The 13,681-nt window shown below is 29.0% G+C and overlaps 1 protein-coding gene across 1 annotated transcript; it reads left to right on the top strand.

Moving 5' to 3' along the window:
• Nucleotides 1–6,987: 6,987 nt before the first annotated feature.
• Nucleotides 6,988–8,981, top strand: LOC110604542 (WRKY transcription factor 28). Its single transcript, XM_021742749.2, has 3 exons — nt 6,988–7,660; nt 7,753–7,896; nt 8,180–8,981. Exons 1-3 carry the CDS (start codon nt 7,209–7,211, stop codon nt 8,547–8,549), a joined length of 966 nt encoding a protein of 321 aa, XP_021598441.1. The 5' UTR covers nt 6,988–7,208; the 3' UTR covers nt 8,550–8,981.
• The last annotated feature ends 4,700 nt before the right edge of the window (nt 8,982–13,681 follow it).

Raw genomic sequence — 13,681 nt, forward strand, 5'->3', positions numbered from 1 at the left:
CAGGTAAGTTCTTGTGCTCCTTTGGTCGTTTTTATGCTTTTTCTACCCATCCCTCAAAGTTTTCATGAGATCTACCCTCGTTTTGAAGTTTTAAAGCTTAGATCGAAGTTTTGGGAGCTTGGAGCTTTTGGGGCTTGGATTCTCCACACCTCCGAGTTAGAGATCACGCAACCCTCGATCTTCAAGAGGTAAGTGTAGATCTTTGCTTTCCTAGTGTCTTTTGAAGTTTTATGAAGGTTTTAATGGTAGAGTATGGGTAGATATGCATGTTAGGATTTATGTGGGTTTTATGCCCAATGTATGTTATGTGATGCTCATGTATGTTTATATGATGCTATGTTGAATGTTTAGGCTAGGTTATGCATGTGGGAGAGTGTATGCATGAGTGGGGAAGAACTCAGGTTCGGCCGCCGAAGGTGGTTTCGGCCGCCGAACCTGCCTTTGGATGCATGGATTGGCCGCCCAACCTTGCCCCCGAAAGCTGAGTTTTGGCTTGAAAGCAGACTTTTGGCCGCCGAAGGAAGGATTCGGCAGCCGAAAGTGCCTGACTTTCGTCTCTGGAGTGGGACTTTCGGCCGCCGAAGGTGCCCGAGTTTCGTCTCTGGAGAGAGGGTTCGGCCGCCGAAGGTGCCGCCGAAAGTGCCCTGTCCAGCCTTTTCAAGGTTGTTTTCTATGCATGTTTAAGTGATGTTTTTAGGGGTTTTTGGGTAGTTGTTTATGAGTGGTTAGAATGTGTTTGGCACCTCATTCGAGTCCACCTGTGTAGGACCGGACCCGAGGGATCGAGGAGGCCATCAGTGTTAGCAGTTGCAGAGTCAGTTCAGCGTCTGCCAGAGGTGAGTAGAACTAAACTTAATCTTTTACTTTATGAAATCAAATGCCTAAAGCATGCTCATGCACCATGTTTATATGTAATAGGTTGATTGCACTAGTTACACGAATATGAAGCATTGCATTATTTACTGTTGATGGAGATTGGACCAAGGACGACCCCACTAGCCCTAGAGATGTTGTGAGACCTGGCCGGGCCAGGCATACATATACAGTTGTTGTAAGACCTGGCCGGGCCAGGCATACGAAGGTTGTGAGACCCGGCCGGGCCGAGCATACTGAGACTGGAAGGGATGTTTTGGGGTTAGGTCCAATCCGTTATATGATTTGTTTGTGCTGTGACACATTCCATGAAAGCATGTAATTAATGAACTGTTTTCTTTGTTTCTACTCACTGGGCTTTTTAGCTCACCCCTCTCCCCTAACCCCAGTGTTGCAGGTTTGAGGTTGATCGGGAAGTCTCAAAAGTAAAGGTTTTGCTTATGTAATAGTATTAGCTTAGTACTTTTAGTGTGGACATGTATTATAAATTGATATAATGATTTGCAAGAGAATGTAATGTAAAGTTAAGTGGAGTAATATTTATGGTTTAGTACTGTGCTTGGCCCTGAGACTTGGTTAGCCCCTGTTTAACACATGATGTATGTTATGCTAGATGTTGAGTTGTGTTGGAACTAATCTTGTGGCATGTGTTGTTTACCACGCTATAGTAATGGATGAGGACCCTAGTGGAGGTCTTGTGTTGTGGTTTGATGCATGCACAGGTTAGGTGTGGTTCTTTGGATGTGACTCCGGCTTGATGTATGTTATGTAGACCCAGCTAGAGTTTTGATGAGGGCTCTAGTAGTGGGGGTCCTTTTATGTTTTCAGTTATGTCGCATACAGGTCAGGTTCGGTTTGTACATCAGATGTTTGAGTTTTTATGTTAAAGTTTTGATCATGTATGGGATTTGACCAGGTGATAGGAGGTATGTTTGGCTTGCTACGGGTCCCGGCGGCCTTAAGCCTATCTGGATCCTAGCGCCGGTGGCGGTTTGGGCCGTTACGGTAGGGTATCGGTTTCCGGATCGTTACATCATGTTTTTGTCATGTGACTCTGTTTTATGGTGATAACTCACTGTCCACTTTAGGCGAATTTCATGTAATATCAGAGGTCTCCTCGCTATCTTCGATTCTTTATATTCGAACTTGACAATTGTTTTCATGATTTGGGTAATGTGGTTCGTATATTCAGGTTGAGTGCACGATATTCTTATTTTCTTGTTAGCTGCGCTGACAAGTCAAAATCAATATCTTGTTTAGCAAAAATTAATCTGAATGATATAGTAATACCTTAACGAGTTTTCGGACTTTCTCTAGTTTTCGGGATCATCCGGACATCTTTTAGCCCTTGCGAGCTCCTTGACCTTTTTTAATCTTATTAAACTTCCGGACATTTTTCAATCTTGACGTATTTTAGAGAATTTTTTTGTCCCGACTAGTCCTGACGAGTTTCGTGTATTCTCTAATCACCCCTTGGGGGGCCAGTAAGGCCGGGGCCTGGGCATGCGCTAGGTGTCAAGGTCATAGAGTTTTCAGGGATCAAAATTATAATTTTTCAACATTGGAATTCCCAGAAAGCAATAGTGGGATACTAAGACAATTTGTTGTAATTCATTTCCATGTATTTATTTTGGGGTGTCATATGAGACATGTTGATGTCTCCTCCTGCCACAAGCCTAGTTGTTCCTAAGGCTCTTTAGGGGGGAGTGTGGCCAACTGGGGCTGGGCCCAGTTGGCTACCGTAGGCCTACGGAGATCCTGAATTGTACCTTCACTCCTTGCAGACCGTTCCCCCTATTTATAAGAGAAGTGAGAATTATTGTAACGATTGCGTCGATAATAATGTATAATTATTATTTTGCTCCTGGAATAAAATAAGTAATATGTTCATGAATTCTCATGTTCAGTTCTTACCTTTTGTACCTACTATGAGATCAGGATATTCATATTTATAGGATATCCGGTGATTCTTAAGGCTGATTTGACTTGAAAGCGTTCAAGTAAGTGCCGCACGGTTCCAGACAATTACTAAAATCTAAATCCGTGACAGACTTACATGTATTCTTACAACCCAATAAGTTTCCATACATTTTCTCATCCCTAATGAGTTTTTATTATTTTTCAAGCACTAACAAACTTTCGAACATTTTCTTCTTTAATTAGCTTTTTGTCATTTTTTTCCTTGCAAAAAATTTTATATTTTCAAAAATGAATGTAAAAGTGGTGACATATGCCATTTCATTCTTTATGAGATGGGACCAACACTCTCGATAGCGGTTGACTAAATATATTTAAAAAATAGATTATTTTTCATTGTTTTGTTGGAATTTAAAATATAAAAATATATTAATAAATTTCTATATGTATATATATAATTATTAATAAAAAGTTTTAAAAGATTAAAAATTGACTCATTTTAAAAAAACGTTTTGTTTTTTAAAAATATTTATTTTTTTCTAATTAAAAAAATATTTTTCACCAACTAATTTTATTAAATATCCCACATATTAAAGAAAAGTAAAAAATATTTTTCATAGAATATAAAGAGACAAAGACAGATGTAATTGAGCATGTCATGCGAGAGACTCACGTTACTGAGCTATTAGTTGGCCACAAATCACGCAGCTTAGTTTTGTTGAATTCTTACCAGAAACCTGTTCATTTTCCACTATATATACATTATACCATTTTGCTTTTCAATTCTACATGGCCTCTACGTATGCCTACCTACATTCCTACTCCATACATGATCCACCATTCATTAAAAAAGCCAAATTTATCTCTAAATCATATAGTTAAGATTAAAAATATTAAATTATTTTTTAATCTAAATTTATCTCTAAATTATTATTAAAAAATTAAATAAAATCATTATTTATAAATATTTAAAATTGGGAGTTTTTCTTTAATTAATATAATTTTATTTAAATTTATTTAATTCTTTAATAATAATAATTTAAGTGTAAATTTATACTAAAAAAATAAATTTTAACAATTTTGATTTTCATCCTCTAATTTAAAAATAAATTTTGACATTTTTATCATCGTCACTTCTTTTCACACTTTTGTACTAATAAGGTCATGGATATAGATGGGTTCGTTTCCTCACTAACCTATCAAGTTAAGTGAGCTGAATTCTTTATGTTGAGATCAAACCTCAATCTGTCATCCCTGTTGAAACGCGGTATAAATTATGTGCTAGTGAATAGACTCATATAATAGAATCTGATGGGTTTTAAACTTAATTTTCCTACGAAAGCTGGACCATAGCTTGGGTATCTGAAAATCAACGATGATCACAATTTCATAATTTATCAATAAAAATTTAACTACGTAACTCTTAAAATATAACTATTTTTTTTTTTGAAATAGGGATTGGTGGAGTCGAACTTAGACATTTCAAGACTACAGGATGCACTTTTCACCAGGCTAAACCTTGGAGTGCAATAAATCTACAATATAACTCTTAAAATATAACTATTAAATCTACAATTTTTTAATCCTAAGATTTGGAATTTTTATAAGCTAATAATGAAAAAATGAAAATACCAATAAACTTTTTGTATAAAAATAAAATCTAAATTATATATATTCAATTTCTTAAATAAATTCACAATTAGCTAGTTAAACAAATATTTGAAGATAAAAAAAAAAAAAACATGTTTCTATTAATTCCTTTTAAAAAAAATGCTTCACGAGTAACTTATGTATAAAAAAATATGAGTGTATAATACATAGTTTCCTAAAAAATTAAATTTTAAAATTACATAAAATTATAACATTTAAAAAAATCTAGATTAATATGTCAAAAGTTAAAAAATCAAATTAAATTGTCAAACCATACAAAAATTGGCTTTAATGCCGATAAGACTTAAATCTTTACTATGCAGGTTTTTTAATTTTTTTTCCATAATTTTTATTTACTTTATTTTTTATCATATATTAAAAAAATATTTTTTAATTATATATTCATCCTACAAACATAAAATTTTATTAAATATTAAAAGATATTTTGTGAATTTTTTTTAAAATAAGATAAAATTAAATAGAATTATAATACTAAATTTATATATTATTATAATGTAAAAAATAAAAATAAATAATAAATTTAAAAAATAAATTATATAATGAAGAAAATAATTAATTTATGTAGGCAATATATCAAACAGACAAGTAGATCCCTATTTTACATACATATAGAGAGAGAAATTTGTTTGATATTTCAAAAGTTTGATGTTGATATCCAATTCTAGTTTGGTTTATGTCGTAGTGAGAAATTTACTATTTAAAAATTTATTAATTAATTTTTTATATTTTAAAAAATATATTTAAATATTTATATTTTTTATTAATTTTAATTATTAAATATTTTAATATTTAATTTTTGTATTATAGTAATTTTTATTAATTAATTTTTCGTATTAAAAGTATTTTAATTTTTTAAATATTTAATTATTAAAATTAATGAAGTGATTAATTAATAAATTTTTAAAATTTTATAATAATTTAATAATATATTTTTAATTAAAAGATTAATTAATGATTATTGAATTTTTTTAAAATATAAAAATAAAATCATAACCCTAATTAATATCATCTCTCAATTTCAGCCAATGTAATGATTGCTATATATGAATTTTGCCTCTTCTTGAATATTATAAGATTACTATTAAGCAGCAAGTTATTTTTCTCACGCAAAGCTTGGTTTTTGTTTTAGAATGATTATTTATTTTTTTATTATAATAATATATAAATTAACTATTATAATTCTATTTAAATTTATTTTATTTTTAAAATATTTTTTAATATTTAATATATTTAAAATGAATATAATTAAAAATTATATTATTTAATATGTATAAAAAAATAAAATGAATAAAAATTATTTGATAGAGATAATAATATAATATTATCAAGGGAAGATGTTTCTGTAAATTGATTCTCTGTACATTTAAAATACAATGTATTTGGTAAATATTTAAATAAATTATTTTAGGCCATTTATTAGAAAAAAGAATTATTAAATAGAATGTATAAAATTATAAAAACATGATAAGTTGGTGAATAATATTTTTTAACCAGTAATTAAAAAAATATTTTTCCTATGTATTTAAAAAATAAAAAAAAATAAATTTCACATTAAAATATTTATACAATACAAATCTATCAATATATTTTTATAAAAAATATTATTTTAATATATATTTTATTTATTTCATAATTTTTATTTTTTTAATTATTTTAAAATTATTATTATTTTTATATTATAGTAATGTATAAATTAATTATTATAGTTTTATTTAATTTTATTATATTTTTATTAAATATTATTTTTTAAAAGTAAATATTTTAAATATTTTTTAATATTTAATAAAATTAACATATTTAAGGAGGATATAATATTAAAAAAAAAAAAATTAATAATTTTTTTTAAATTACCGGCTGCGGAAAAAAATTAGGCCCGTTCAATATGAGGAGCAAACGCATAACACGCCACATAAAATCCAAGGGTGGAGGCCCACAGACAGTCAGATGGGCAAAACGGTGACGTGTTGTATCCTTATCATCGTTGAATACAAAAAATGCCGCAGTGATCCTTCCCAAGTCCCACGTGCCAGGGTCATATGTCGGCTACGGTCAAATGCCGGTGCCAATAACGAGACGTGTTAGCCTGATATCCCGTACCTCTTTAATAGTAAACTTTGAATCTTTGACCCAATGAGAAAAACACCCCGCTCTTTTAAAGCCCATCTCATCAGTCACCAGTGCCGGTTACCGGTAATCTCCGATGACTCATCCCGTCCTACTTATTTCTTCTCTTCACTCTCCCCTTCAGCGCGTCATCACACGCTCCTTTTATTTTTTTTACCCCACTTACTACAAATTACTTTTATTTATATTCTTAGTATTTTATTTTTTAAGAAATAAATTATTTTATCTCTCCCCATATATATATATACTTGTGAAAAAATAAATATATAAATTATTTTTTAAGTTAAGAGATTTTTATTTATTTATTTTAATTATAAATATTCACTTAATTCAGTATTATATATGAATTTAAGTACTTGAAAATGGCCGGGAAGTGAAAATAGAAAGGTGGTAAATGAATGGGGAGGGTTTTGTTTCCACAAGAGAAGGCACCTTTTTCTCTTCTAATTGGAAGTTTTGATTGTCAACCTTCTTCTAAAATCTCAAATGCCTCACTAGCATGTATGTATATATAGAGACCGATGAACTAAAAGTCTAACCAACAAGCAAAAAATCCAAACCCCTTTAACCTCATCCTCCTCTTCTTCCTCCTAGCTCCTCCTCCTCCTTCTTCTTCTTTCTCCATGTCGGATGAACACAGTGACCTCTACTACCATGCTCCTTTCCATGAAGATCACTACGATGTCATCAATGAAGCTGGCTCTTATAACCACAACAATCAAAAGCTTCCTTATTCCATTGTGGGTTCCTCTAATCATGGGTTTGATCCTTCTTCTTCTTACATGAGTTTCACTGAGTGTTTACATGGCTCCATGGACTATAACTCTCTAGCAAAGGCCTTTGGCATGTCGCCTTCATCTTCTGAAGTTTTTTCTTCCATAGAAGGAAATCCAAAGCCTGTAGAAATTGGAGATTTTGGAGGAGGTGCTAACAGTACTGAAAATCCAGTCACCCCAAATTCTTCAGTTTCTTTCTCTTCCAGTGAGGCTGGCGGTGAAGAAGATTCAGCAAAACCCAAGAAAGAGAGCCCACCAAAAGGGACTGAGCAAGATGGAGGAGAATGCTCCAAGAAAGAGTAAGCTTTTGATCTTACATGTAGATTAATCCATGTTCTTTTTTAATTTCTTTTGAAGATGGTGCAATTTGTGATTGTGTATATTTTAACAGGGGCAAGACAAAGAAAAAAGGAGAGAAAAAGCAAAGAGAGCCAAGATTTGCCTTCATGACTAAGAGTGAAGTTGATCATCTTGAAGATGGATATAGATGGAGAAAATATGGACAGAAGGCTGTTAAAAATAGCCCTTATCCAAGGTATGCCCTCTAGTTTAATTCCTTGCACCTAAAGCATAAGCCTATTATTGAAGAAAAAATGAACCCTTCTTCAAGAACTTGAATGTTACAAATAATTAATATCTTCCATTGACTCTTATACATTTTTTACATTTCTTGATTGCCAAAGTCAAGCAAAGAGAAGGATACAATTACAGCAAGTTTAGTTGCATGATATGTTTGTTTCTGTTCTGTTATTGTCAACTGAAAAGGAAATTAACCTCCATTGATAATTGGGTTCATCAAGCTTGTTCACACATTGCAGGAGCTATTACAGGTGCACGACTCAGAAATGTACTGTGAAGAAACGAGTAGAGAGGTCATTTCAAGATCCATCCATTGTGATCACAACATATGAAGGGCAGCATAATCATCAGATCCCTGCAACGCTAAGAGGAAACGCTGCGGCCATGTTTTCACATTCTATGCTCACACCAAATCCCTTAGGAAGCACCAGGGCTACCTTTCCTCAGGACTTTTTGGCTCAAATGGCACCCCACATAGGCAGCCAACTTGTTGCTGGTCCAGGCTCGATATACCCACAGAACCAACATCCTCACCACCAGTATCAGGTTCCTGACTATGGACTTTTGCAAGACATAGTCCCTTCCATGGTCTTTAAACAAGAGCCCTGAGATATTAATTCTCTTGTTTGCAGATCATCTGTACATATACATACTTCAACTGCTTATTAGTTTTCAATTACCGTCATTGTCCCTGACTTTTTAGCTAGGTTATAGTTCATGGTTCTTGTCTTTCTTGATCGATCTTGATTAATACCCACTTCGAATACTACCAAGAAGTGGATTATTTATGGTTTTCTTTAGAGATTGGAGTCGATCATTTGCTTGATGAGATGATATATAGATCAAAAATGGAAAAAATGTTTTAGAGAATCCAAGAAGATGATGAGGCCAGCCGCCGGTAGAGCTGTTTTTCAAAAACCTAGTAGTGTTAGAAGATTTGCATTTGCATGTGCTTGTACTGCAAAATGCAATCCCATTGGATGCTTTTATTATTGTATGAAAATTTGAGATGAGATCCTTCTTCAGGGGATTTTTTTTTTTTCCCTTTTTCTTCTCCTTTCTATTTCTCTTTTTTTCACTAGCTCTCTCCATAAATTGAATATTTTAATTACAAAATTTCTTCCAAAAATAAATATATAATTAAAATGCAATTGGTCATATTGGAATTAATCATGTGGGATTTCTATATATATATTTTTTCCTTCAATTATAGAGGCTGAAATGCAGAAAATTTTGACTGCCTCTTCTCATGGGACAGTTGAATATTGCTTTGAGTTGATGAAACATATATAAAAAAATTGCAAAAGTCCATTCAGAAAAGTATAAAAACAAAATAGGGTTTTGTTCTTCTACCTGTTCTTGCTGGTCCCAACGTTGAGTCATAAGGACAAGTGGATCAAAATGGGATCATGGGATCATGTTTTTTTAAAAGAATATGTAAATTAACACGTTTAATTAGTCTCTTAGAATTACAGCCACCGATAATAATTATATCTGAATGAATAAATATGAGAGATTTTAGATCATATTCTCTTAATTTTCGATTCCATTTAAAAAAAAGACGAAAATTAATTTCTTAGAGTTGAAGCAAAGATAAGTTCACATGCATGGTTATTTATTTAGTTGGGTTAAATGTACCTGTCTAGTTAACGCATGATTTTTCTTCAAATTATTATTTTTTTAATATTATTAAGACGATAATTTATTAATAAATTAAAATACAATAGTAAAATTCGTAAATTATTATTATTAATTTATAATTATCGTGTTAATTATATTTAATAAATTAAATAATTAGGGTGATAAGGATTAGGTCGGCATTAATTTATATATAAATCCAAATATAAAGAATTTATGTAATTCCATGGTCTAAAGACAGTCAAGATGAACTACTATTATTATAATTAGGTTTTGATCAATAATTAAGATAAGTAATTATTTATTTGCATGCCCTTTTGAAACCTAAACCTAAATTTTATTTATTTGTATATGTTTGAAACAGAATAAATTCTCATGAAGAACAATACTCTTTGACCAAAATTTTCTTATAACACTTCATGGAAGACTTGCAATTTTTGAACAGAATAAATTAAATATTATTTATTTGTGTTTGTATGTGGGAAACATCAAATTGGGTAGTGATTTCTAATAAAAAAAAATATTTTTTTAATTAATTAATAAATTATTTTATGTCAGTGTTAAATTACCTAACAAACTATAAATGATATGAAAAGAAGAAGCTAGAAGATTAGCCCTAAGCATCAAGTAATTGCCAAACTAACATTGCTTTTACACTCAATTGCCAAACCCTTGAATGGCAAAATGGTTAGCTATATATTCACATAACTAGCTATGACTTTGACCACACAATATTTTAGGAAATAACAAAATTAATTTAATTTTCCATTTTTCCTTTAATTTTGATGTGAAATTGCTTATTCATTGTGTTTTTCAATGTTTTATTTGATAATAATAACAAAAAATAGATATCATTTTAAAAATCAAATATTTTTTTAAATTTATATTTCGATATAAAAATAATGGTAGCATATGCATTTTCAAATCTAATAAAAAAGTCGAAAGAATTTATTTTTCATGAATCATAAAACGGAAAAAAGAAACACGACTAGACTTTTTTAGGTCATTAATCGGTGAAATACTTCGATACCCTTTTGAAATTTGAGATATTTTGATTAAATTTTATAATTTTAAAAGAATAAAAAATTATTGAGTCAAAGGAAAGAATGCAAGAGTTCACATTTCATTTTCATCTATTGCTTGAAAATTAATTAAATGTGTATAAATAGGAAACTAATAATACAATAGATGACTTGATGGAATAGCTAACTTCAATGGTGGGCTACATGCCATATAGTAATCGTAAGGTATCATTTTCGATTTTGAATTCATTCTCTCTTTTATTTTTTTTTTCTTGAATTTGGTAAATTTGCATTAACCTTTAAGTTAGCCTGAAATGAAAGACATGAAAGCAAAATGGAAAACATGATAATATCATTTATAAACCTACCTTCGTTTCGGTCTATTCATATTTTCCATCTACATTTTAAAAAAAAAGAGTTTTTAAAAAAGCAAAACTACTAATTGTATTAATAAAATTTCATCGAATAAAGAGATATATCATCCCAAAAGAAAAACGATCATACCTAATAGATTTTCTAGTCAAAGCAGTTAGTGGCATAATGACGAACTCATTTAACAGAAATATCAGTTCTAAAATCTAATAAAAATTTACAATCATTTAAAATTATATCCAATTCAAAAATGTCTAAATGTGGAGGCTGAAAAACTAGTATCACCTTCAAACAGTTTATAAGAATGCAGCTATTAAATGACAAAAATTCCGTCCAAAGAGCAAACAGTAACGGAGAGCTAAAGTTTCAATAACTACCGGTGTACCATTATCTTCCGAAAAACCAGAAACACCACGTTGAAATATACCGTCAGAGTTTTCTTTTTTTTTTAAATTAATATTAAAAAAATTTTAATTTTTTTTTAAAAAATTAATATTAAAAAATTTTTAATTTTTTTTTTAAAAAAATTTTAATTCGAGATTTTTCAGTATTAAAAATAATTTTAATATTAATTATCTAAAACCCATTTGGTAAATTTTAAAAAATATAAATATTAAATAGTTATTTTATAATTATATTTAATTATTTATATAAATAAATTCAAATAATTAGTATTTAATAATTCAAATCCATTATAAATACTATTTTATAAAATCAAATGTTTCATAACCTCAATTATATACTCTTTGAATGTTATCTTAACATCAAATTAAATATTTACAAATACTTGATTATTTTTGTTTACTGTGTATTTTATATATAGAAAAAATTACGATAAAGTCCCTGTAGTTTTAGCAACTTCATTAGTTAGTTCATTTTACAGAATTATTCCATTAAATTATTTTTTTATTTTGTAAAAATAAAAGTCTTTATATTTATATAAAAAAAAAATCGTTAGCTATCTTAAATATTTATAATGTTTGGTACATATAAATTTAACTAAATGTATTATTTTTAATTTTTATAATTTTAAATATTTATACTATTTTATTTTATTTATTAAAGTTAGAATAATTTTATTAATTATATTTTCAATAAAATAAATAAATAGTTCAATTTTAATTGAGTAATTTTTAAATAAGGACGGAATAGTAAATTTTCTAGAACTTCTGAGTGTAAAATGAAAGAGTTGATTTTGTTTGTTTGTAATGAGAAGGGTCCATATATTTTGTCTATAGAGAAGTTAGGAATTTTGACCAGAGAAATACATATTTAAAACATGTTTTTTAAAATGAGAAGTCCAAATTGTTAATCATTTGGATGCAAAATAAATAAAAATTAAAAAATAAATTTATTTTTGGAAATTTCTTTAATTTAATTCACTTAAAATAATTGAATTTAGTGATTCTATTGATTGTAAATTTCATATTATAAAATCAATGTGCTTATATTAATTAATTATTTTCCTCTTATTTATTAAGAATATAAATATATTTAACTATGATAAAAAAGTTTATTTTTTATAAAATATATATAAAATAAAAATATAACAACATTCTTTTTATTTTTTATTTTTTAAAAATTCTGATCAATATATGACTCAAATAAATTTAATAGTTAAAATGTATTATAAATATATAAATTTTCATACTATATAATTTGAATTTAATTAGTTTTATTAAAATAGAATTGAAATTTAATTGCTAACAATTTCATAAATTGAACAGCCAGAATGAACTCTATATTGGAGTATTGTGGGCCTAATGGGCTTTGTGCTTCGGTGAAGCCCATTTAAGTTTTCAGAAAAGAAGAAATTTGAGCTATTGTCCAAATGATAAATAGATGAAGGGAGAATTTTAAACTCGATTCAATTATTAAAATAAAAAATATATAATTACAAATTCTGAATTAAATAATCTCATTGATCTTTAATTATAAAATTGTTTATATTCAAAACTTATTTTATTTTTATAACCACCGGCCTTCCTATATCTGGAGTGAGACTGGACCCCAAAAAATAATGTAGTCTCAAAACCCATCAGACCATTCTCAAGCAAACCGATCCAATACCGCAAGTTCTATTCAGATACATAGGGTAGGCCGGATAGCTCATAGGTGCAGATTTAAGAGAAAATAACCCAGTTCGGTGATATGATGTGAGGGAAAATAGTCAACTCAATCATTTTGCAGCCCTAACAGTACGCGCGCCAAAAAAATTAAATCGTAGTCTGATATGGAAGGGTGTTCTGACGCGTCTATACGTACGGATCTGAATGACAGAAACAGATTGTACTGTAATAGAAAGACGGTTAGATGTCACTAACAGATAAAAGGAAAATGAATAAAAGAGAACGGACAGTGATTTTCCTTTACCAAATTTATACACTAAAAACTCTATTTTCTAAATTTCAAAATATCAACTTTTATACAGATTAAAAACAAATTTTAAATTTCTATATCAAATTATAATTATAGAAAGCTTAATTGATCTCGTTCCATTTTGAGTTGGAATTTCCTTTTTTATATATTTTAAAGTTAAAAATGATTATATCCCACTAATTGTAATTCGATCCATTATATATTCAAAATAATTGATAATTTCATCATTAATAATTTTATTATTGATATTTTAAACAGTCGATAAATAATCGATAATTTATTTTAATAATTATTCTTTTTATAATTTAGTTTATAAATTTTTTTATTTTT

The sequence above is a fragment of the Manihot esculenta genome, chromosome 17 (genome assembly GCF_001659605.2).
Source record: "Manihot esculenta cultivar AM560-2 chromosome 17, M.esculenta_v8, whole genome shotgun sequence".
NCBI lineage: Eukaryota > Viridiplantae > Streptophyta > Magnoliopsida > Malpighiales > Euphorbiaceae > Manihot > Manihot esculenta.